This window comes from Cucumis melo, chromosome 1 (assembly GCF_025177605.1).
Source record: "Cucumis melo cultivar AY chromosome 1, USDA_Cmelo_AY_1.0, whole genome shotgun sequence".
NCBI lineage: Eukaryota > Viridiplantae > Streptophyta > Magnoliopsida > Cucurbitales > Cucurbitaceae > Cucumis > Cucumis melo.
The window spans coordinates 11796923-11821603 of NC_066857.1; the positions used below are offsets into that span (position 1 = coordinate 11796923).

The 24681-nt window shown below is 32.2% G+C and overlaps 2 protein-coding genes across 3 annotated transcripts; one reads left to right on the forward strand and one right to left on the reverse strand.

Moving 5' to 3' along the window:
* The first annotated feature begins 3645 nt into the window (after positions 1-3645).
* Positions 3646-4367, forward strand: LOC103501276 (uncharacterized). Its single transcript, XM_008464815.1, has 3 exons — positions 3646-3900; positions 3984-4209; positions 4309-4367. Exons 1-3 carry the CDS (start codon positions 3646-3648, stop codon positions 4365-4367), a joined length of 540 nt encoding a protein of 179 aa, XP_008463037.1.
* Positions 4368-10454: 6087 nt separating this feature from the next.
* LOC103501224 (30S ribosomal protein S10, chloroplastic) lies at positions 10455-13676 on the reverse strand. 2 transcript variants are annotated; one of them, XM_008464740.3, is made up of 4 exons: positions 13313-13676; positions 13053-13112; positions 11647-11977; positions 10455-10775 (listed from the first exon to the last, which is right to left on the reverse strand). In XM_008464740.3, the coding sequence occupies exons 1-3, from the start codon at positions 13559-13561 to the stop codon at positions 11666-11668; spliced, it is 621 nt and encodes a 206-aa protein (XP_008462962.2). In that variant the 5' UTR covers positions 13562-13676; the 3' UTR covers positions 10455-10775; positions 11647-11665. The 2 variants fall into 2 exon arrangements, with proteins under 2 accessions (XP_008462962.2, XP_050935481.1); XM_051079524.1 differs by having other exon boundaries at positions 10455-10700; positions 13313-13646.
* Between the last annotated feature and the right edge of the window lie 11005 nt (positions 13677-24681).

Sequence of the window (24681 nt, forward strand, 5' to 3'; positions counted from 1 at the left end):
TATCTACTTACCCTAAAGGTGGGAAGGAGTGAATTCCATCTTGTGTGATTATGTTCCCAGCTCTCCACTCGGTATTGTCCCCAAAATGATAAGAATATTGAGTCGGCAATCTGGCCACTCTCACTCGTATAAATCAAAGGACAATCCCTCGCAAACAGGAGTTCATAATACACTCAGGATTAAGACTAAGTTACCTAGGCCATCCTAATGAAATAGCAATCCAACTAGTTAACGGAGTTACATCTAGTGATTACTATTTCGTGGTCCAGTCTTATGCAAACTCATTGCATAGGATACCCTCACTCGCATGTCACATACATGAACGCATTTGATCAATGTGTCTGTATCAAATACAAAGTGAGCCGTATCCATAGTGTTAACAGGATAAGGTACCCAACCTTAACCCTATACTATAGACTCTTTAAGCTGATCTTGAACATTAATCCCTGTATGTCTCTACATACTGTTCAAGACTCATCAAACAGCTTAGGATGTTAGTTTATTGGATTTGGGTTATTAAGACAAAACTAATAAAATAATCAATAACACTTATTGAAATTAAATAATAAAATACTTTATTAATGACGGTCAATTGATTATATTTACTATCTACGAGTTTTAGGACATAAAATCCAACAAAATCATGTAGTGGCTTATTCTTCTTTACCTTATTTTACACAAATATCATGTCAAGACCAAGGATATATGGAAGTTCCTTAGTGGTATCTATGTCAAGAAGAGAAGTTGGAGCTTGGAGGTGATCAATACAAGTGTAAGTTACATCTGCACTTAGTTTCTCTTTTGCAATTGTTTTTTCATGACTAATAGCTTGATTTTGTGATGTTTCTTTTTTGTGTCTACTCTTTGAAAATCTGTGAAAATATATAACAGTTTTAGTTAAGGCACAAAAACAATGCTCCTCAATAACCCATTTTTCAATTACGAATCTAATAATAATGATCCTAGGTTCTTCATGTGTGCATTATATTGATCCTGAATTTTTAGTTATGTGAAGCTTAGATGCTCATTAACCATTTATTTTAAAACATCAAACTTCAATTTTTTATTCATTTGTAATTGTGGAACATTTTGGTTATTTGTTTGTTTTAAAACATCAAATTTTGATATCTTGATTACTTTTCTAAATCAAAGTTTGTAAATCAAGTTTGTGTAGTCTTCGTGTTTGAGTTTTAAAATATTTTGGTACCTTGATTTGTTTATTTGGTAGTTGAGAAATTTAAATTTGACAAAACTAATTTGATAGTAGATAAAATAAAACTGATTTGATAGTGGATAATAGTTGAGAGAGATTTAAATTTAGAAATCTTTTATATATATATATATATATATATATATATATATATATATATATATATGAGGTAGTTGTATTTGTATTAAAAAAATTTAATGTTTACTTTTGATAATTGAGACATTTAATTTTTGGAAATCTTAATTTTATTTTATTTTGTATTTAATACATAGTATTTTTTTTCATTTATTAATGGTGGTTGAGTGATTTGAAAGGAAAAAATTATTAGTTCACACATTCATTTGTTTTAAATAGAGCACTTCTCCTTCATTTTTAAACACACAACCTCCTTGGTTTGTTTCTAAAATTTACTTTCTTTGAAGTTGTTCTCTCATATCTTTGAGTGGTAACTATTTACATTTATTTTATATAGACTTTGTTTTATATATATTATTATCTTTTTTTTTTTCGTATACTATTATTTTCCTTCTTTTTCCATTGTTCTTTGATATTTTGTTTGGGTATGTATATTTTACTTTGTTAATGTGGATTTTTCTTTGTTTACCAACTATCAAGAAGTAGCTCAATTATATTAGTTCCACTTATCTCATCTCATTGACCGTTCTATTTTGCTTTTTTTCTCTTTGTAGGTTTGTCGTAGCCCTGCCTTGCATAGTCACATCGTTACGTAATGTGCTCTTTTCTTTCCTACATTTGTATATGGACTTTTGTGTTTTTAATTTCTTTGTTAGTACATTCATGTTTTGTATATTATGATTGTGTTATATTTGTCAAATTATTTGGTTGAACTCTTGAGAATACTGTGAAATTTAATTTGTAATATTATTTTTTTCTTTTTAAGTTAATTTATATTGTTCACTTGTTGTAATAAAACATGAGGGTTACATGTTTTTTTATAAACAAAAAAGTCACTGTAAATAACAATAATTCTAATTTGTTTATAGAAACAAATGGGATGAGTATTACTAAATTTTTTCTTAACCTAAACAAATGGTTGTGATATTGGCTTGTTATATAAAGATTTGTACAAAATTGAATTTTAAAAATGATTGGCTTTAACCTATTTTAAAAAAAAAATTAAATTATAAAATTTCAATTTCATATAAAATTAAATATTTAAATTTCAGAAAACTGATATGTCATAAAAAAGATTAAAGAAGAAAGAAAATTTCTTACTATGATTTTTGTTATTTTGGATTTTAAAACGAAAGGTAAATTAACAACTTATTACTAACTTCTAAAACATTGGTAAATTTGTAACAAAGCAATATGTTAAAACTTTTGTTTGTAAATTATTAAAAAAATAATCTACAAAGCAAGTTTTTTTCTTTTTTTTTTAAGATATCATTGTCTTTTCTAAAATCAAAACTAAATAAAAAAAAAACTTGTTTTACTTCATAACTGAATTGAGTTACATAAATTGAGAACACGAAAACAATTTCTTAAAACTTTTGTTTTTAAGAAATAATCGTAAAAGAAGATAATCTAGTATTTTTTTAGAGCAATTCTAAATTAAAATTAAGTAAGTCTCACAATTTTTTTAAAAAAATACATCATTGTCCTTTTTTTAAAATCAAAACTAAATCAAGAATTCAAACTTCATAGCTAAATTATATAGATAATGAGTTACATAATTAAAAAACAAAAATAATTTTTTTAAACTTTTGTTTTTAAGAAAAAAGTTGTAAAGATAATGTTGTACTTTTAAAACCAATGCTAAACTAAAATCAATTAAGACACTATTGGCTTTTCTAAAATTAAAACTAAATCAAGAAAATTTTCAATTTCATAACGAAATTACATAGAGCAAAGAGTTACATAATTAAAAAAAAAACATTTTTTTTTTAAAAAAACTTTTGTTTTGAAGAAAAAAATTGTAAAATAAGATAATCTTGTATTTTTTTTTAAAAAAAAAAGCAATGCTAAATTAAAATTAAGTAAGTCTCACAAAATTTTTTTTTCCTTAAAAAACACTATTTATTTTTCTAAAATCATAACTAAATCAAGAAAATTTTTAAACTTCATAACTAAATTATATAGAGAAAAGAGTAATATAATTAAAAAAAAAAAACAAAAGAACTCAATTGTGTTTGTTTTGTCAGTAACTTATTGTTAATTAAAGTACTAAAATAGCATGAACATAGAACCAAACGAGTTGATTGCAATACTTACTGTCATTTGCACAACACAACAACAATGGATGCTTATGTTCAATATGATAATGAGACTTGGAGACAGAAGAATAGAAAACCAATCACCATACCTAAGACACCAAATTAGGCAACTTAACTTTTTTTCGTCTAATTCATGAAAGTGATATAGCTTGTCGAGAGAGTACACAGATGGACTGAAGATGTTTTACTATCTTGTGTACTATGTTAAGAACAAGAGGGGGATTGGAAGCCACTCAATATGTGGATGTTGAAGAGATGGTTGCGATTCTTTTGCATATTGTAGCACACGATGTTAAGAATAAGGTAGCTCGACGATATTTTGCAAGGTCTGATGAAACAGTGTCAAGACACCTCAATGTTGTTCTTAACGCAGTTCTTAGACTCCATGAAATCCTTCTTAAGCAACCTGATCCAGTGACCCATTCATGTTCACACGAGAAGTGGCGATGGTTTCAGGTATATAATTGGCCCGCCACTACTTTGCAGTGGATATGTGCTTCTGTGAATTGACAAATAAAATGTCTTTTATCCCTTGACAGAATTGTCTAGGTGCATTAGATGGTACACACATCAAAGTGAATGTAAGTATGAGTGATCACCCAAGGTATAGGTCTAGAAAGGGTGACATTACCACAAATGTACTTGGTGTGTGTTCGCAAAATGGTGAGTACATATTTGTCATGCCTGGATGGGAAGGGTCTGCATCAGATTCGAGAGTACTTAGAGATGTAGTGTCACGACCTACTGGTCTAAAAGTCCCAAAGGGTAAGATGATGCATTCTTCTCCCCACACAGTGGTGTTAGACCATATGCTCATTTAATATGGTATACCCTAATAATTCATTATGGGTGCAACATGGGCAGGTTACTACTACTTGTGTGATGCTGGTTATCTAAATGCTGAAGGATTCTTCGCTCCATAACGAGGTCAACGTTATCATCTAACTGAATGGCGTGGAGGAAACCCACCAAAATGCTCGAAAGAGCTATTTAACATGGGCATTCCTCTGCTAGAAACGTTATTGAAAGAGCATTTGGATCATTGAAGGGTCGGTGGGCCATTCTACGAGGGAGATCCTATTACCCCATTGACATACAATGTAAAATAATAACAACATGTTGCCTCTTACATAACTTGATACATAGAGAAATGGGTTCAGAGGCAACATTTGAGGAGCCACATCTTGGTGAAGATGATTCAAGCGAGATGAACATTGAGAATATAAACTTCGTGGAAACGACTAATGTCTAGACTGAATGGAGGGATAATCTTGCAAACCAAATGTTTGATGATTAGAATAATGTATGACTAATATATGTAGTTTAGTTTCCTATATAATTTTGTTGTTTTATCACATGATCTGTACTTGAACTATTTTTTATGTGTAATTGGAGTGAGAAATACATAGGGTTTCCTCTAAACTATGAGAACTAAGTTGTCTATATGTCAATCTATAGATTTTGTATCCATTGACTTTTATAATATTTAAGTGTTAATTTAGATGACATCGACAAATTTAAAAGCCACTAAGCATTGGTGGACCACTATTGAGGATGAGGCGTTAGTTGAATGCTTATTACAACTAGTGGAGGAAGGTGGTTGGAGGGCTGATAATGGAACACTCAAACCGGGATATTTGGTATAAGTACAAAAACTAATGAAAGAAAAAATTCCTGGAAGCAACATACAAGTGACTCCAAATCTAGAGTCGAGAGTAAAAATTTTAAAGAAGTAGTACACTGCCATAGCAAAGATGATGGAGTTAGCTTGTACTGGGTTTGGCTAGAATGAGGAACGAAAGTGCATTGAGGTAGAGAAATCCGTGTTCGATGACTGGGTTAAGGTAAGAAGATGAATATAATTCATACTTTCTATAAAAGTAAAATATAATATACTTACATATGTTAACTCCATGTAGGGACACCCCAATGTTCGAGGCTTACTAAATAAACTATTTCCTTACTTCTATGACTTGGAAGTCGTGTTTGGTAGAGATAGGGTTACTAGTGGTAGATGTAAGACATCTGTTGAAATGGGCTCACAGAATGTAGGAGATACTGAGGAAGAGGAAATGGACATTAATCTTGAAGGCTTTGATATTCCAAATCCACATGGACTCAAGCTACCTTCGGGGGAGTACATGTCATCCACTCCAACAAGTATGGCACATGATGCGAAATCATCTAGGCCAAGTAAGAAAAGATGGTCATATTCAGTGGACCTCATGGACACATTTGGTGCAAGTATGCGAGAAACTTCCAAGGAAATTGGAAAGATTGCTACATGGCAGAGAGAAAAAATGGAAATAGAATCATCTTTACACAAAAGATTATATGCTTACATGTTATTCCTAGAATGGACGTGGATGATTGTTTAATTGTAGTCGAGTCTCTACTACCCAGCATAATGGAAGTATAGAAAATGCATCCGAATCTTAGGAAGGCAACCATAACCATAACTAAAGTAACTTTACTTGACTTTCACTTTTGTTTGAGCCTTTGGTTGCTTACTTTTGAAACAAACTAGACCCCTTGCTTAACTATAACTTTTGTAAACCTCATCAAATTAAATGACTTGTTATATTTTGTGGATGAATTGTAATATTCCTAATTAGAGCAACCATGTTAATGCAATTTAGATCAAAATTATTATTATTGAATGTTAAAATTTCTCGTTTTTATATTCTTGTAATAAAAAATCAGTAGAGTAAAGAAATTGAATAAGACATAATTTGAAAAAAAAAACATTTCAATTTAATAATTGATACATGATAAATTTTAGGATGTACAATTCGCAAAGAAAAAAAAAACTAAGCAAGTTAAACCCAGGGATGTAAAACTAACATCCAAACACATGTATTAGAAAACCAGATTTAATTTCCAAATCCTGCACAAACCCAGATTTTCAAATTCTGCACTCCAAACACAGTCATTTCTAATTCTCAGGCATCAAAACCCCATCAGATAGGCCCACAAGCATTTAATTTCCAGGTATTTGATTCTGAACCTGCGCACCAAACAACCTCTTATATTGATTTGAATTTTGTTTCATTTTTACCATCCAAATATTTCATTTCAAATAAAAAATATGTTTTCCCTTTAATGTTTTTACACATTTCATCTATACACTCATCCAAATAATGCTTTTTCCAAAATTGTCTACTTAATATTGTTCCCACCAAATGGAATTTATTACAATATATATATATATATATATATATATAAAACAACCTCTTATATTGATTTGAATTTTGTTTCATTTTTACCATCCAAATATTTCATTTCAAATAAAAAATATGTTTTCCCTTTAATGTTTTTACACATTTCATCTATACACTCATCCAAATAATGCTTTTTCCAAAATTGTCTACTTAATATTGTTCCCACCAAATGGAATTTATTACAATATATATATATATATTATTTTGAACCTTGAAATGTATCGTTATTGTCTCATGTACATCCTCGTACAAAGCAATGTGAACTAGAAGTTTAAAAAATAATTCATTCGTAAAGTGTAGCAAACTAAATGTCAGATGCATTTACAGATACTAAGAAAGTGACCAAGTCATATATTTCAGCTGCAAATGCTCTACTAGAATTAAAATCCCAACTCAGCAAGTTGATACAATTAATGAATCAGTGTTGCGCCAAAAGCGTGATAGACCGATGGGTTCAAAGGATAAAAATCCTCGAAAAAGAAAAGTGATCAATAGTCTAAATGACTTAATTGATAATAGAAACATTCAAGAAAAAGTCCTGGACACAACTAATGGTAAAAATGTTGAAAAGACTCAAGTATATGAAGATAACAATGATATCTCGATAAATTATACCATGACAAGAAAAAGATGGAATAGAACTAATGTAGTTGTGGACAATATTTTTGTGTATAATATTGCACATAATATCATTCTTGAAAATGAGGATTATGAACCTAAATATGTTGACGAATATCGTAATAGAAAGGATTGGCCCAAGTGGAAAGAAGTCATCCAAGCAAAATTAAACTCACTCACGAAACGTGAAGTTTTTGGACAAGTAGTTTATACACCTAAAGATGTAAAACCTGTGGGATTAAATGAGTATTTGTGTGTAAACGAAATGAAAATAACGAGGTCACTAGATATAAAGCACGACTTGTTGCACAAGTATTTTCTCAAAGACCAGGCATTGATTATGAGGAAACATATTCTCTTATGGTGGATGCTATTATATTAAGATATTTAATTAGTCTGACTGTATGTGAAAATCTTGATATGCATCTTATGGATATAGTTACAACATACTTGTATGGATCTTTGGAAAATGAAATCTATATGAATATCCCTGAAGGATTTAAGATACCTGAATCATATAATTCAAACTCTAGAGAATTATGTACAATCAAATTATGTTCAATCAAATTACAAAGATCATTATATGAATTGAAACAATCAGAACAAATATGATACAATCGCTTAAGTGAATATTTATTGAAAGAAGATTATCAAAATAATCCAACTTTTCCATGTGTTTTTATTAAGAAATCACAGTCAGAATTTACGATTATAGCTGTATATGTTGATGATTTAAATATAATTGAAACTCCTGAAGAGCTTTCAAAGGCATTAAAATATCTCAAAAAGGAATTTGAAATGAAAGGTCTTGGTAAGACAAAATTTTTCCTTGGCTTGCAAATCGAACATTTAGTCGATAGAATTTTTATTCATCAATCGACATATACAGAAAAGATTTTAAAAAGAATCTACATTGACAAAGCACACCCATTGAACATCCCAATGATGACTTGATCACTAGATGTGAAAAAAGATATCTTTTGACCTCGAGAAGATAATGAAGAATTACTTGGTCCTGAAGTACCATACCTTAGTGCAATAGGTGCATTAATATATCTTGCTATTAACACAAGACCAGATATAGCATTTTCAGTAAATTTATTAGCAAGATATAGTTCTTCTCCAACAAAAAGACATTGAAATGGAGTTAAGCATGTACTTCGTTATCTTCGAATGACAATTGATATGAGTTTGTTTTATTCAAATAAATCAAACTTTGATCTAGTTGGTTATGCGGATGCTGGATATTTATCTGACCCGCACAAAGCAAGATCTCAAACAGGTTATATGTTTACATGTGGAGGAACTGCTATATCTTGGCGGTCTGTAAAGCAAACCATTACAGCCACTTCATCGAATCATGCAGAAATTCTTGCAATTCATGAAGCTGGTAGAAAATGCGTATGTTAAGATCAATGACTCATCATATTTGAGAAACATGTGGTTTGTGTTTCAATATAAATTTACCAACAATATTATTTGAAGATAATACCGCATATATAACATAAATCAAAGGAGGGTATATAAAAGGAGATAGAACAAAGCATATCTCACCAAAATTCTTCTATAAATATGACCTTGAAGAAAATGGTGACATCAGTGTTTAACAAATTTCTTCAAAAGACAACTTGACAGACTTTTTCACAAAAGCATTACCCACATCAACATTTGAAAAGTTGGTGTACAACATTGGAATTCGACGACTCAGAGAACTCAAGTGATGTATCCATAAGGGGGAGTAGGAATATTGCCCTTAAGGAATACGAATAATGCACTCTTTTCCCTTGACTATGATTTTTTTCATTGGGTTTTCCTAGCAAGGTTTTTAATGAGGCAGTTATTAATGTATAAAAATGATGTACTCTTTTTCCTTCACTAGGATTTTTTCCCATCGGGTTTTTTTCTAGTAAGGTTTTAACTAGGTATTTATTTTTATATAATATAGATATCTAAGGGGGAGTATTGTAAATATAATGATATATTATAAATGTAGATATTTATAACCTACATAGGTTACAATTTTCATATAACTCTCATTCAATTTCATATTATAACATTCATCCCATTGAATTCCATAATGTAACTATATCATGATATGTTCTATAAATAGAGGAGTGTGGTGCCTTTGTAAGACACACCACAATTGAGTTCAATTGTCTTATATTTTCCCTCTCTTCTCTATTCTTCTTTTGTGTTGCATTGTTTAGTTTTTTGTTCTTTTTTTTATAACAAAAAAATAAATTTTAAGAATTTTAAAAGGTATTTGACTAAGCAGTTCAGCAGCTTTAAAATTTTAAATCATCATTCTATTTAGTTTCTTATGCAGATATTTAAAGACATTTTTTAACATCCTAACTTAGTTCTTACAAATAATCTTCGTCTTAAACTCAAATATATATATAGGAATCTTTTCAAAAATATTAAAAAGCGATAAAATATTTACACTACTAAAATAATCCAAAATTAGAAAAAGCCCACAACTCCACCATGGAAAATACCAAAAATGTCTCGAATGTCTTGTCAACCACGTCATCAACCACGTAAGATTGTTTAGATTTGGCTATTGTTTGGTACACTATCGCTTAGATATTTGGTACACGATAGCCAAATCTAAACGATATTTTTTTCAAGATTTGGTACACAATTGTTTAGATTGGCTAAATGATTTTTCTAAAAATTCTTTTCGTACATGATCATTTAGATTTGCCTACATTTGTAAATAATCATTTAGATTTGGTCACCCCAATCTAAACGTTTTTTTAGAATTCTTTAGACATGATCGTTTATATTTGATTGTTATTTTTACATGATCATTTAGATTCTACTACCAAAACCGTTGTTTTTTTTTCCAGTCTTTTATATTTAGTACAATCTTGAACAACCAACTAAAAAAGTTTGAAAAAAATAGATCTTTTATATTTGATATAGAATGGGAAAAAAAGACAAAGATGGAAGAAATGAAAAAACAAACAAAAAGAAAAAAGACAATGGAACAGACGAAGAGGAGAAGAAAGACAAAAGAGCAAATTTAAAATATTTAAAAAATAACTAACTTTATGAACTTTGTTATACGGTTATAACGCTGTGTACTAATGGTAATAATTTCCATCCATTTTCTAAAATTTTCATTAATATTTTTATAAAATCAAGACCCACAAATATTTCCAGAGATTGATATTTCAAACCTTGGTTGATGCATTGAATTCAACTATTTTCATTGTTCCATTAAGTACCCAAAAAATACAAAACAGGGTTAATACAAATGATTGACAAGAGACTGCAAAGCAGCAAAAGAACTAACAAAAAGGAAAATGTGATTTTAACAGTCCTATATTTCCATTGCTCCCATTTCCAAGTTGGCACAGAAATTCAAGCAAAGAGAAGCATACTGTAAGCACCAGCTATCGCTTCTATGACCTGTTCCACAGTTACCGTCTACACAATTTCAGGCTCTGATATATTTAAGTAGTTACATCCTCAGAAACCCATTACCTAACAAGTAAAAACCCAACCAAAAGTGTTAAAGAAAGCATGAACATGGGGCAAATAAACGTCTAAATGCGTGTAAATAACCATATAAGAAATCGGTACAAAATCAATATTACTATGTGATAGTTATCGGCATCAACAAAGCGCAAAACACGCAAAATCAGTTCCATTCACGACAACAATTTTGTAAACAGGAAAATGGGAAGGAGATAGCATTGCTTTGGAGAAACCATACAAATTACTCAGCAACAGATGAAAATGAGAAGGGTAAAAGGTTTGGGAAGATACCAATTTACTTTAGCACCTACGAACACCAAGTGTTAATTTCCTCCAACTTACTTTAGCACCTACGAACACCAAGGGTAAAAGGTTTGGGAAGATACCGATTACATGAGAGATATTGGCAGCTCGAGGAGGTGGGAACATGACACACATGAGCCTTCTTTTGACATTTAGGTTTTCTCAGTTTATTATTTTGCCTAACCCAAACCGTAACGAAAAGTTTTGCAGATTTTTAATAAATATTTTCAACCTGACACCATCAAGTGGTTTTTTCGGTTTTTCAATTTTTCCTTGCGCTAGGTAAAGACAATTATATGTGAACCCAAAACAAATAAAGCCCCTCCCCTCAAATACAAGGAAAAAATTCAAACAAAACATTCCTTCCAACTCATTCTTTTATTTCTTAGTAATATGATATGATCAAAACAAAGGCCAAATTTTCTCTCTTTTTTCACCCCAGCTCTATCAAGACATAAACTTGAAATGTCACTTCCTTTTCTGCCTCGTACCTATGGCCAACTTTCCTGTTTCTTTATTGCAGTAAAAGGAATACCACCATATATAATAAACTTATGGAAACTAAATTCTTTACCTAGGTGAAGCTGTTCTCTTCATAGCTTGACCTCCACGTCAACACCAGCTGGAAGGTCGAGTTGCATCAAAGAATCAATCGTTTGGGCAGTAGGGTACAAAATATCAATGAGGCGTTGGTGGGTTCTGATTTCAAAATGGAATCTTGCATCCTTATGAACATGAGGGGATTTAAGAACACAATAAATGCGCTTTTTTGTAGGTAATGGCACAGGACCCATGGTTTTTGCATTTGTATTCCTTGCAGCATCCATTATTTGCTTGCAAGAATCTTCAATGAGTGGAACCCAGTAAGACCTTAGTTTAATTCTAATTTTCTGCTTCGGCGCCAGCTGAAACCACAAACATCTTTGGTTCGTTAAAATTATCCAAGCATAAGAAAAAGATGGAGGCTATCAATTACAAAACCAATTAGCTGACACAAGTATCTAGACACACCTACCACACAGATAATCAAACAAATCAAATAACACAGCATTGAGACTTACTGAAAACTACAACGACGTTCAGTAAATATAAAGGTACAAAATGACTATCTTGGTACCCATTTTCGGAAGTGGTTCGGTTCTAGGCATCTCTTGAACTTTGCTCGCTAGGCCTCTTTTACCTATGATCTTGTCCTTGTTCTTTCGTATTTGAATCCTAAACTTGTATGCCCTTGTATTCTTTTGTTTATTTCAGTAAAAGCACAATTTTGTACCAATGTGTATACATATATCTATTATCCTAGTGGGCCAAATGTCACAGAAATTCAGCCACTGGAGCAATTGTCAATGACTATACCCTACCCGGTTGAGGAGGTTGTTTTAGGATACAAAGGAATATGGAACTGCCACATTCCACCCAATCCCACTACATTAGAAACTTTCAATATTGCATTAGATTAATCACCTTGTTTTGTGCATGTTTGTGAGTGATTTTGAAATATTTAGAATCATTTTTATCATTATTCAGAATCACTTTAAAATTATATACTCTAGTCAATTCAATGTTTAATTATATACTCTAGTCTTAGGCGCAGCTCTCATACTATTAAAATTGATTTTGAATTATTAAAAGCATTTTTGGAGTGGTTTTGAAAATGAAAAAAATGATTTAAACCATTTTAGAATTACTCCCAAGCATGTTATTAGCTTCTAAGGCAACACTACAACTATACATAAAATGTAAATTTTGCATATGACTTTACCCACTCAACTTAGCAGAATGACAAATGAAGATACTAATATAATCTCATTAAATAATTCCATTATGTATTTTCTGGCCATTCTTTCTTTAACTCGTCAGAACCAATATATATTCAAGAGTTCAGTTTGGATATCAGAAGTATCTCAGCATAACATATTATATCTTCAGAAAGCCACAAGAAGCTGGAGTAAAACGTAATCTGAAAAACATAAAATCTACCTTATCCACATCCTCACCAATGCTGAGAGCTGAAGTCCCAGGAACCTCAAAATCTTCACCCTAAACATAAACATAACATTAGCAAAGAAAAAAAGAAAAAATAAAACAGAAACATTGTCCAAGTTCCAATGCAATTGAAAACAAAATGGAAATTTTAAAAAAGGAGGGAAAAATAACCCAGAACAAACATTCTTACACCCATTACAAAACCAAGAAAAATTGTAACATTTTGCTCCATTCCGAACAAAATTATCACAAACCTCGAGAGTGGCAACTCCAGAGCCCTCCAAGATTTCCGGAGGTGGTTCAATGGTATCGGAGGAGTCTAGAACTTCAGGAGCAGCATAAACCCTTGTGGATGGCAAGGAAAATTGAAGGGGTTTGAGCTTCAAAGCAGTAGAAGATGAACCAGGAAAGGGAAGAAATTTGGGTTTAGAAGAATGGGATGATAAAGAAGTAAATAGAGTAGGAGATGGAATTATAGTAGCAGAGAGTGAAGAAATAGCCATGGAAGTTGCTTTGAATATCGATGGCGGAAGCTGAAAGAAATGGATGATTTTTTCTGCAGCGTTATCTAAATAAATTTCCAATTTGTGTGTGTGTGTTTTTCTTTTCTTTTTTCTTTCTTTCTTTCTTTTTTTTTTTTGGGGAGAAGATTACCATTGAGTTTGGGCCATGGTCATTAAAAGCCCAATTCATGAATTGTGGATCTGTTGGTCAGATTGTTATAGGCCCATTAGAACGTGGAGTCCAACTCAAAGCTTATTAGGTGGTTGTAGTGGACAAAAGTCTAATTTGCAATATTTGTGCCAATGGTAAAATTGGGAGGGGTATTTGGCTTTTCGTCAAAAAAAAAAAAAAAAAGAGATAGTTGCAAATGTAACAATTATATTCAAAATAATTAAGTATATAGCAACATTTTAAAAAAATTACAAATATAGCAAAATCTATCAAAATCTATCAATAATAGGAGTCTATCACTGATAGACCATGTAGTAAATGTTGGTCTATCACTGATAAACCATAAGAGTCTATCAACGATAGAAGCCTATCACGGATAGATTTTGCTATATTTGTAATTTTTTAAAAATATTGCTATATACTTAATAATTATTCTAAAAATTGCTACCTATTATAATTACAAAAAAAAAACTTAATAAGTATTTTGGTAAAAGTGTGCCGCTTACATGTCATATTTTTATAGAAGTCTTGTTTTGTCCCTATAATGTATAGCAGATTGGTTAGATATAGAGTAATTCATGCCTCATGTATTAAATAGGGAAACTTTTGTAAATGTAACAACACATAAAACTATTTACGACCCGTGTAACAAAGTCCATAAAGTTAGGCATTTTTAAAATATTCCAGGTTTGTCTTTTCCATCTTTCTTCTCTTCCTCCTGCTATTTCTTCCATCGTCTTTCTCTTGCGATTTCTTTCATCGTCTTTCCTCTTTCCTCATCTTTTTTTCTATGATTTCTTTCCATCATCTTTCTTATTTTTCAATTCTTTATTTACGTCGTTTAATCATTCTATCGTTTTTCTTCTTTTCCTCCTTTTTTTTCGCTTCAATTTCTTTCCATCGTCTTTCTACTTTTCCTCTTTTTTTTTTTTTTTTTGCGCTGCGATTTCTTTCCATCATTTTTCTTTTTTTCCTCTTTTTTTTTTTATATCGTTTATATTTGGGTAACCAAATCTAAACGACACTCAAATGTAAATGACTGTGTACAAAAAATAGCAAAATCTAAAAGACCATGTATAAAGAATCTTGAAAAAAAATAATTTAGATTGGAGTAGCCAAATGTAAACTATCGTGTAAAAAAAATAAAAGATGTCTCCACACGGGCACATATCATTATCGTTCGTCCGATCGGACATGGTGTGGTAAGGAATAAAGTAATATTTTTGTTAAAAAATTATTTTCAAACTGATTTTTATTTTTTGTTCAAAATAGTCGGACCTAGTATTTAATTACTAATTGTTTCATATTTAATTTTTTGAACCATTTGATAGAAAGTGGTTCAAACGCAACAGAAAAAACTAGATTAATAAGTATTTCGGTCAAAGGGTGCCACTCATATGCCATATTTTTATAAAAATCTTGTTTTGTCCCTATAATGTATAGCAAATTGGTTAGATAAAGAGCAATTCATGCACCATGTATTAAATATTATGTTGTTCAAAATACCAGGAGTATGATTCAAACCTAACGAAGTCTAAGGATAAAAGAAGTTGAATTATTCAAATACAATGTAATTTGAGATTGGTAATTAAGAGATAAAACTATTGATGAGAAATTGTTTAGAAAGCAAAAAAAATTGTTATTATTTCATTTAAGATGACATTCCCACGTTGCTTGAAGTAATGTGGAAGCCTCTTTAAATATTGAGTAATTATAATAGGTAGCAATTTTTAGAATAATTATTAAGTATGTAGCAATATTTTAAAAAAATTGCAAATATAGCAAAGTCTATCGGTGATAGACTTCTATCGTTGATAGACTCTTATAGTTTATCAATGATAAACCAATATTTCCTACATGATCTATCAGTTATAGATCTCTATCATTAATAAATTTTGACAGATTTTGCTATATTTGCAAATTTTCTAAAATGTTGCTATATACTTAATTATTTTGAATATAATTACTACATTTGCAACTATCCCTTAAATATTCACGCATTCAATTGTGAGTATGGGCCTCAAAGTGTGAAGCCCTAATTTAGAGAAAGGGAGATCTGTTGAAAAGTCATTTTGCCTAAGTATAAATAAGAGGCATTTTGGGAGGAAGAATGCAATTGAGGAAAGGTGATGTGAGAAGAAAATGTTTGCATTAAGTGTTGAATGCATTGAAGCAAGGCGACACGATAGGATTAACTGGCAAAGAAGAAGTATGCGGTTCATGCTAAGAACTAGGCGTTTGGAAAGTAACGCAGGAGAAATACCTACAATTAAATGTGGTTACGATGAGATAGGTGTTCCTATGAGGTGACTAGACGACCCTCTAAGGGAAAGTAAATGTTTTGTTGTTTTCCAAGAAGAGAGTCAAATGATAAAGAGCTAAGCATTCCAAGGAGACAAGGTTAGCGTTTCAAGAAAAATGTATAATCGCTAGTGACAGCTGGCAAAGTGTTGCACTTAGATTGATTGCATGACTTGCACGTGAAAGTATGGAGATGACCTACCAATGTGAAAGGTCACTATAAATAGGATCAACAAGGCCAAAAGAAAGGAGTAGAAGATGTTAAATATTATGATACTTTGTTAAGAGAAAGTGTCGAGTGTTGAAAGGCCGGTTAAGGGAAATCACTAGGCGATAAGAGAAAAACAGAAAGCAAAAAGGGAAAAGAGTTGAGGCTAAGTATTTACGTGAGTGATCTTTAAAATAAATGAATATTTGTGAATGATTTCTTATAAATGGAAGAATGTCTTGTATGTATCGAAAGTACTTCTTGTAATCTTACGTTTGATCCTTATTCTATGAGATCGTTACTAATGTGATGTTATGTATTGAAAGTAAGCTTTTGAGCTAACACTTCATATTTGTTGATTGTGATGATTGTGTGATGTGTGATGCTATATGATTTATGGCTAGACACAGGTGGAAATCCTAAGTTTAATGCAAGATGCTGGTAGAAGTGAATCCCAGGTCTAGGTGGGTAAACGCTGGTGAAAATGAATCCTAAGTTTGAGATGAGATTGAATATTGCAAGATGCTGGTAAAAGTGAATCCCAAGTTTATCGCGAGACGCTAGTGGAAGTGAATTCCAAGTCTATCACGAGACACTGGTAGAAGTGAATCCTAGGTCTAAAAAAGAATAAGTACTAGAGACGCTGGTAGAAATCCCAAGATGCTGGTGAAATAAATCCTAGGTTTACGCTATTAAATGCAAATGGAAGAATCTCAGGTCTCGACGATGAGTGGTGAAACTACCGAGTTATACCTGTAGGATTAGATTCGAAAATGTAGTAGTGTTTGACCTTCGAGGAGTTGTTGCAATCGTGCAGGCACATGAAAAGTTCTCACTCAATTTGGTTGTATGATCAAGTGTGACTATATGCCATTCTGAGGGTCTGCGTCAACTACCATTAACTTCACTAAGTTTGTTTGAGCCATTGCATTATTTGATCGCTTTCTTTCTTGAGTTTAATATTTACATCTAGACTCATCCTAATTGAATCATTATTCTCTTTTTAAAAAGATAAAAAGCTAAAACTTGCGAAATAGCTCAAGGTTCACCTCCTCAGCATCCATATTGGACAAGAAGAAAGGCTAGAATAATGAATGAGCAAACAAATGATCAGGTTCAAGCAGTTCATCAAGATGTTGAAGGATTGAAAGATCAATTGGCAAAGATTCTGGAACTGCTCATTATTGGAAGAGGAAAGAGTGTTGCGAGGACTTCATACAAGTAGAAGTAGATCTAAACCAAGTACTAGAGGACATGCTTGCATACCTTTCGGGTTTTACTCGTCAAAGGTCGTCTAGTCCATGCATGGTAGATAGAACATATCCTACATCCTTTATCGGGTAAAATCCTAACCCGACCACACAACAAGTAGCCCATTTAAGTGATCCTATATCTTCTCCAATTATGAAAAGTGGTAAGAAAGTTTCAGAAGAGTAAGGTAGTAAAAGATTGGAATGTTTGAAAGAAACATTACGTGCGATTGAAGGTGCAAACATGTACGAGAGTATCGACGTAGCACAACTATGTTTGATATCTGATGTGGTGATCCCTCCCAAATTCAAGACTCCAAATTTTGAGAAATACAATGGAACCACGTGTCTAAAAAGTCATCTAGTTATGTACTGTCGAAAAATGTTAACTTACACTTATGATGATAAATTGTTGATTCATTGCTTCCAAGACAGCTTCGTTGACTCGGTTTCTCGTTGGTACATGCAATTGGATGGTTCACAAGTGATCTCACTAACTCATTCTTAAAACAATATAAGTACAACATTGATATGACACCCAAATGTCCTTGATCTTCAGAGGATGGAAAAGTAGAATGTTTAAACTTTTAAGGAGTATGCTCAACGATGGAGAGAGTTAGTAGCACAAGTGCAACCTCCCTTAACTGACAAAGAATTGACAGTCATGTTCATAAACACTCTTCGAGCCCCATACTATGATAGAATGGTTGTAAGTGCTTTGAATAATTTCTCAGACGTTATAACAATTGGTGAGAGGATTGAATTTGGAGTGAAGAATGGAAAGATCACTGATCCTGCTTCAAAGACAAGAAGAATGATGATCTCAAAGAAAAAATAGGGAGAAGTACATGAGTTGAGCTCAACTCAAAGAGTAGAGACACATGTATCCTCACCAACTATAGGAAAAACAAATTACTCTCCTAATTATTAGAATGGAGCTCAAAGCCCATTCGATCAGTCAACTTAAAGAAACACAAGGAACAATTGGAAGCAAACATGTTTTGATCCCATACCTATGTCGTACACAGAGCTTTTGCCTCAACTTTTAACGAGTCATCAAGTGGCTATCATACCACAAAAGCCTGTGCAACCACCCTATCCTAAGTGGTATGACTCCTATGTAAAATGTGAATATCATGCTTGGGCAGTTGGACATTCCACGGAGAATTGTTTTCCTTTGAAAGTAAAAGTGTAAAATCTAGTCAAGGTCGGATGGTTGAAATTCAAGAAGACAGGAAGAGAGTCTGACGTCAACCAGAACCATTTACCAAATCATGAGGGTCCCGCCATAAATGTTGTTGACACATTCACGAAAAGATACAAGAATAAGGTGTGTAATGTAACTACTTCAATGAATACGCTTTTCCAAGTCCTTCATGGAGCTGGATATTTGTCACTAAGGTTTAACAATGATGACGGAGAGAAGATTGGATGTGCCAACGAGAAGCAGTGTTTATTTCACACTTAGATAGATGGTCATTCCATAAATGATTGTTGTGAGTTCAAGAATGAGATACAAAAGCCGATGGATGTAAAGATTCTCTTGGTAGAACAGATAAGCATGCAAGAAATTGAGGTCGATATGCTTACTGATGCTTCATCTAATAAGAAAACTTCAAATGATACCTCAATTGCGGTTATCTCCAAGAATACTATTTTGCCTCATCCATTGGTTTATCAGTGTGCACTAGAATTTGAGTTGAATAATTGGGAGATCAAGAAGACGCTTAAACGTCTTTGAGGGATCTCAAAAGTAATAGCGTTTTAAACATCCTCTAACTATGCCTAAGGTCACACGGGTTTCTTTTTCTTTTTGTAATAAAGGCATCCTTCCTTGTTTTTACAAAGTTGCATTTCCATACCATAGTCATTATGTACTTTCTTTGTTTTTTCTAAGAAATGAAGAATGTTGATTCTATCCTAAATACCGTGTCTATTCCTCTTGTTTCCTTCCTTTTGCCTTTTTGCCCTTTTACTGATACAATTTAGGATCCATAACAGGGGCGCCAAAGTTGAAGGAGACATCGATTACGTTGTTGATTCCGAGTTTTCAATCTATAATCATGAGCAAAATATTGAAGAGGATGAATATGATATATCTCCTAAATTACTAAGATTAATAGAGTAAGAGGAAAAAAAAAACTATGTCATATCAAGAGACTTTAAAGGCTATCAATTTGGGAACACCATAAGAAGTGAAAGAAGTGTGAATTGGCACTTTAGCTCTAAAGCAGGATCAATCAGATCCAGTGACCTTGCTTCACGAGTTCAAAGATATTTTTGCATGGTCCCACCGAAATATACCTGGTTTGGATACAGATACTGTAACACATCGATTACCACTTAAACCAAAATGTAAGCCTGTACGACAAAAGCTTCGTAAACTGAGCTAAAGGCATCAAATGATCATCGATTCATTTTGGTAGCCATAGACTATTTCACAAAGTGGGTAGAGGCTGCTTCGTTCAAAAGTGTCACCAAGCAAGTCGTTGTCAATTTCATACGAAAGGACATTATATGTCGGTATGGTTTGCTTGAGCGTATCATCATAGATAATGGAAAAAACCTGAATAATGAATTAATGGAGGAGTTGTGCAGTCGGTTCAAGGTTAAATGCTCTAATTCCAGTCCTTATCGCCCTAAGATGAATGAGGCAGTGGAAGCAACAAACAAAAATATCAAAAAGATTCTCGAGAAAATGTCTGTCACTTATAGAGATTGGCATGAAATGCTATCTTTCACATTGCACGGATATAGAATATTAGTTCGCACATCAATAAGGGCAACCCCTTTTTCACTAGTGTATGGTTTCGAAGCAGTTTTACCTATTGAAGTTGAGGTGCGGTCCCTTAGGATAATCAAAGAGGTAGAACTAGATGAAACAAAGTGGGCTCAAGTAAGGTACAAACAATTAAATTTCATAGAAGAAAAGAGACTGACTACGCTATGTAGAGGGCAATTGTACTAAAAGTAAATAGCACAAGCGTATGACAAAAAAGTTCGACACCATTAGTTCCAAGAAGGAGATCTAGTGTTAAAAAGGATCCTACCTTTTTCTAAAGGATCACAGAGGAAAATGAACTCCCAATTATAAGAGACCATATGTAGTAAAAAGAGCTTTCTCAGGAGGAGCTTTAATTTTGATAAATATGGACGGGGATGACTTGCCTAACCCATTAAGCACGAACTATGTGAAGAAATACTATGCATAGAGCAACGATTAACTTTTTATTCTAGCATTTTCTTGTCAAGTCATTAATATATTTTAAGGATTTGAGCTTGTATTTGAGGTTTCAGTACTCATGAACGTTATTGGGCTACTACGCATGTTTTGGTTTTTTCTTGAGAAAAGTAAAGAATGATTCAATTTTTTATACTAATTAACATGTTCATGCATACATGGCCTTTCACATTGTCTGCATTGTCTGCATTCCCATAGGTGGCATGGTATACATTCTTGATATGATAATTTAATATATGGCCTCCAACTTATTTATTCTTTATCATGAGACGCTTGTTTTATCCCTAGCCTCCAACTTATTTATTTTTTTGTCACGAGATGCTTGTTTTATCCCTGATCCTTGACACCATGTTGCTGTGATGGTCCTTGTTTTATCCCTGGCCTTCAGCTTATTTGTTCTTTTGTCATGAGGTGCTTGTTTTATCCTTGATCTTTGACATCATATTGCTACGTTGACACTTGTTTTATTCATGGCCTCCAACTTTTTATCATGAGGCGCTTGTTTTATCTCTGGTTCTTGACACCATGTTTTTGCGATAACTCTTGTTTTATTCCTGGCCTCCATCTTATTTATTCTTTTGTCATGAAGCACTTGTTTTTTCCATGGCCCTTGAGACCGTGTTGTTGTGATAACGCTTGTTTTATCCCTAGGCTCCAGCTTCTTTATTCTTTTGTCATCATGAGGCACTTGTTTTATCCCTGGCCCTTGAAAGTCAAGATCTTGGTGTTTCTTTTTGAGTATTTTCTTTTCTTATTTGTTTTTCCTCTTTGAAAGTCAAGATCTTTAGTTTTTTCAAATACAACCTCCTTAGAGAAAGGTTTGGGAATTCTTCCAAGTTCTCCCTAACCATTAAATGATTTCTTTTTAAGACGAAAAGGATGATTACGTATTGAAAATATGTTATCTCCACAAATTAGATATGCCCTATACCCTTTTACACAACATCCATTAAGGTTCCCATATACTGGAAAATCATTAATCGTTCACACTAGAACTATTTTTAGGTTGAATAGTTCCTCATTATAGGTATTGTAACATTGCATACCACTTTCCTACAAAAGTATTAAATCATTAATTAATGGTTCTAAGTATATCACAATGTCATTCCCTGGTTGTTTTTTACCCAAAATCAAAATTGATAACATCATGAACTTTCGTTTCATACAAAACCATGGGGAAAGATTATAAATCATCATCACAATTGGTAAACAACTGTACTTTGAGCTCATATGACTATGCAGATTTATTTCATCTACTGACAATGTTAAACGAAGATTCCTAGGTTCAGAACTAAAATTTGGCCACATGGTGTCGACTAACTTCCAAGTTGGAGAGTCAACAGGGTGCCATAATTTATCATCAATTTCTCTTTTATTAGCATGCCAAGTTAAATTTTTAGCACGTTCAATACTTCTAAACATCTGTTGAAATCGTTGAATAGGTGAAAAGTACCACATTATTTTAGCATGGATTTTATTTTTCTTATCTGCATCTTTACCATATTTTCACCTAGACTCACCACATTCAGGCACACAATTGCTTTGGCATATTCCTTTCGATACAAGCAATAATCATTAGGACATGCATGAATCTTTCATATTCCATTCCTAGTGCATCTAATATTTTCTTTGCTTCATACATTGATGTAGAGAGGTCATTGGTAAAAGGTAAGATGTCTTTTAACACTTTTATTAGTTCTAGGAAACTCTAATCCATCCATGTCTAACTTTTAAGTTATACAACTTCACTAATGTAGACAACTTGGTGAATTTTTTCATTCATTGTATAACAGCTTCTCAATACCATTAAACAATTTCTCGAAACCACTTGGATTCTTAAAAAATTGCTCATGAGCAATTTCAACCATTTTCTTTATATTTCCAACTTCATTCTCTTCATACATACACTTAAAGGATTCTCCTTGGAAAGATGAACTAGAAAGTTCTTCACCATGTCGAAACCAAATATTATAACTTTCATCAATGTCATTAAAATATAAATGATCCCTAATATCATTGGCATTATGTCTTGACAATTTCCACACTTCAAACAAGGACAACATATAGAATTATTATTTGTATTGGAAAATTCAAATATGATGAAGTTTTTTACACCTAACTTTTACTTTCTATTGAAATGTGCTTAGTGGAATATGATACTTCAACCTGAATGCTAGATTTAGGAAACTACTAATCATATTTACTTCTATATTTTTAGAAACTAGTTCTTGAAAAGCTTGTGAAGACAGGATCATCCTCAAAGTTTAGAACATGAGAGGTTGTCTCAACTAAAGCAGTGGGAGATCTGAAGCTGGTTTGATAGATATATCATACTTAAAGTTGTTTTGTATGCTTCCCAAGAAGTTGAGAAATTTAATATCTATCTCTTGTATTTCAGAACAAATGTATAGAATATTTTTTGAAATCAAATGAAATGTTCATCTTTCTATAAAAGTATGCAATTTTGTTTTATTGCACTTATAAACAACTTAATTTTGTTTTATTGCACTTATAAACAACTTATACAAGTTAAGACCAATCGAAGCAAATTTTGTCTTTAATACTAAAATGTTCAGCATAAAAGAGAAAAAGGTTTCTTCTAATGTCTATATTTATGGTACTTAAGATTCAATCACATAAATCTCAATGCGATTGGAGAGTGGTTAAGAAGTAGACTTCTAAATTAGTTAGAAGATAACTCTTTATCTTCATGTGAGTTTTATCTTAAAAGGAATAATTACCAAGAGATCTTTTACTGGAAAAGATCTTAGTGCAAAAAATAAATAAAAAAAAAAACAACGATCAGAGCTCGTACATTTGAACCTCTCTAGACCAATGAATGTCAAAGTTCAAAGAGGGTATAAATATTTCATCAATTAAGTTGATGATTATTCAAGGGTTTGGTCATATTTACCTATTGCATCACAAGTCTAATTCTCTTGAAAAGTTCAGAAAATTTAAAACTAAAGTTGAAATTTTATTAGGTAAAACTGTAAAGACACTTCGATTAGATTGAAGTGGAGAGTATGAAGACTTAAGATTCCAAGACTATTTGATAAAACACAGAATCCAGTCACAACTCTCTGCATCTAGTACGCCTAAGTAGAACGGTGTATTAGAAAGAAGAAACTAAGCCTTGTTAGAAATGGTTTGCTTTATAATAGATCATCAAACCACGTTGTATTTTAGTATTGAATATGATTTCTAAAGACGTTATAGATAAACCTAGTTCATCCCCTAAAGTCGTTGATAAAACTAGGGAATCTGGTTAGTTACATCCTTCTTAAAAGTTGAGAGTGTCTCGAAGTAGTGGATTGGTTGTTCATCAACCTGACCGTTACTTAGTTTTATTGAAAACTAAATAATCATACTAGATGATGATTTAAGAGGATCCATTAACTTATAAAAAGGCAATGAATGATATAGATTATTTATCTAACGTCAAGAAATAGCTAGTTATGCAATTTAAAATAAGAGATTTGGAAATGTGCAATGTGTTCTCAGGGATCCAAATTGTTCGAAACCACAAGAAAAAATTACTAGCCATGACTCAAACATCTTATATAGACAAAATGTTGTTTAGATATAAAATGCATAATTCCAAAAGGAGATGAATTGATGTTGAGTATATTCTAAAATAGTTTAAAAAATGAAAAAGATTACGTGCTCTTGTATAGTGCTAAGGATCTGATCTTTACTGGATATACTAATTCTGATTTCTAAAGATGCTAGAAAATTTACATTTAAATCAGTATTCACTCTAAATGGAGGAGCAGTAGTGTGAAGAAGTGTAAAGTAAAATTATACTACTTTATCTGGGTAATTGTACTTCGTATTGACGTTGTAGTAATCCTGATACTTGTTGAGCAAATCATGGTTGTTTGGTTTACAAAGTCCTTCACAGCTAAAGTCTTTGAAGGTCACCTAAATAGTTTAGATCTACGAAGT

What these genes read in the sequence shown, in the direction of transcription:
- LOC103501276 (XM_008464815.1), top strand. Translation starts at nt 3,646, where the DNA reads ATGTTAAGAACAAGAGGGGGATTGGAAGCCACTCAATATGTGGATGTT. An exon ending in AGAAGTGGCGATGGTTTCAG is followed by an intron (nt 3,901 to 3,983) that starts GTATATAATTGG and finishes ATCCCTTGACAG; the next exon opens with AATTGTCTAGGTGCATTAGA. An exon ending in TGGTCTAAAAGTCCCAAAGG is followed by an intron (nt 4,210 to 4,308) that starts GTAAGATGATGC and finishes CAACATGGGCAG; the next exon opens with GTTACTACTACTTGTGTGAT.
- LOC103501224 (XM_008464740.3), bottom strand. Translation starts at nt 13,561, where the DNA reads ATGGCTATTTCTTCACTCTCTGCTACTATAATTCCATCTCCTACTCTA. An exon ending in CTGGAGTTGCCACTCTCGAG is followed by an intron (nt 13,113 to 13,312) that starts GTTTGTGATAAT and finishes GTTTATGTTTAG; the next exon opens with GGTGAAGATTTTGAGGTTCC. An exon ending in TTGGTGAGGATGTGGATAAG is followed by an intron (nt 11,978 to 13,052) that starts GTAGATTTTATG and finishes TTGTGGTTTCAG; the next exon opens with CTGGCGCCGAAGCAGAAAAT.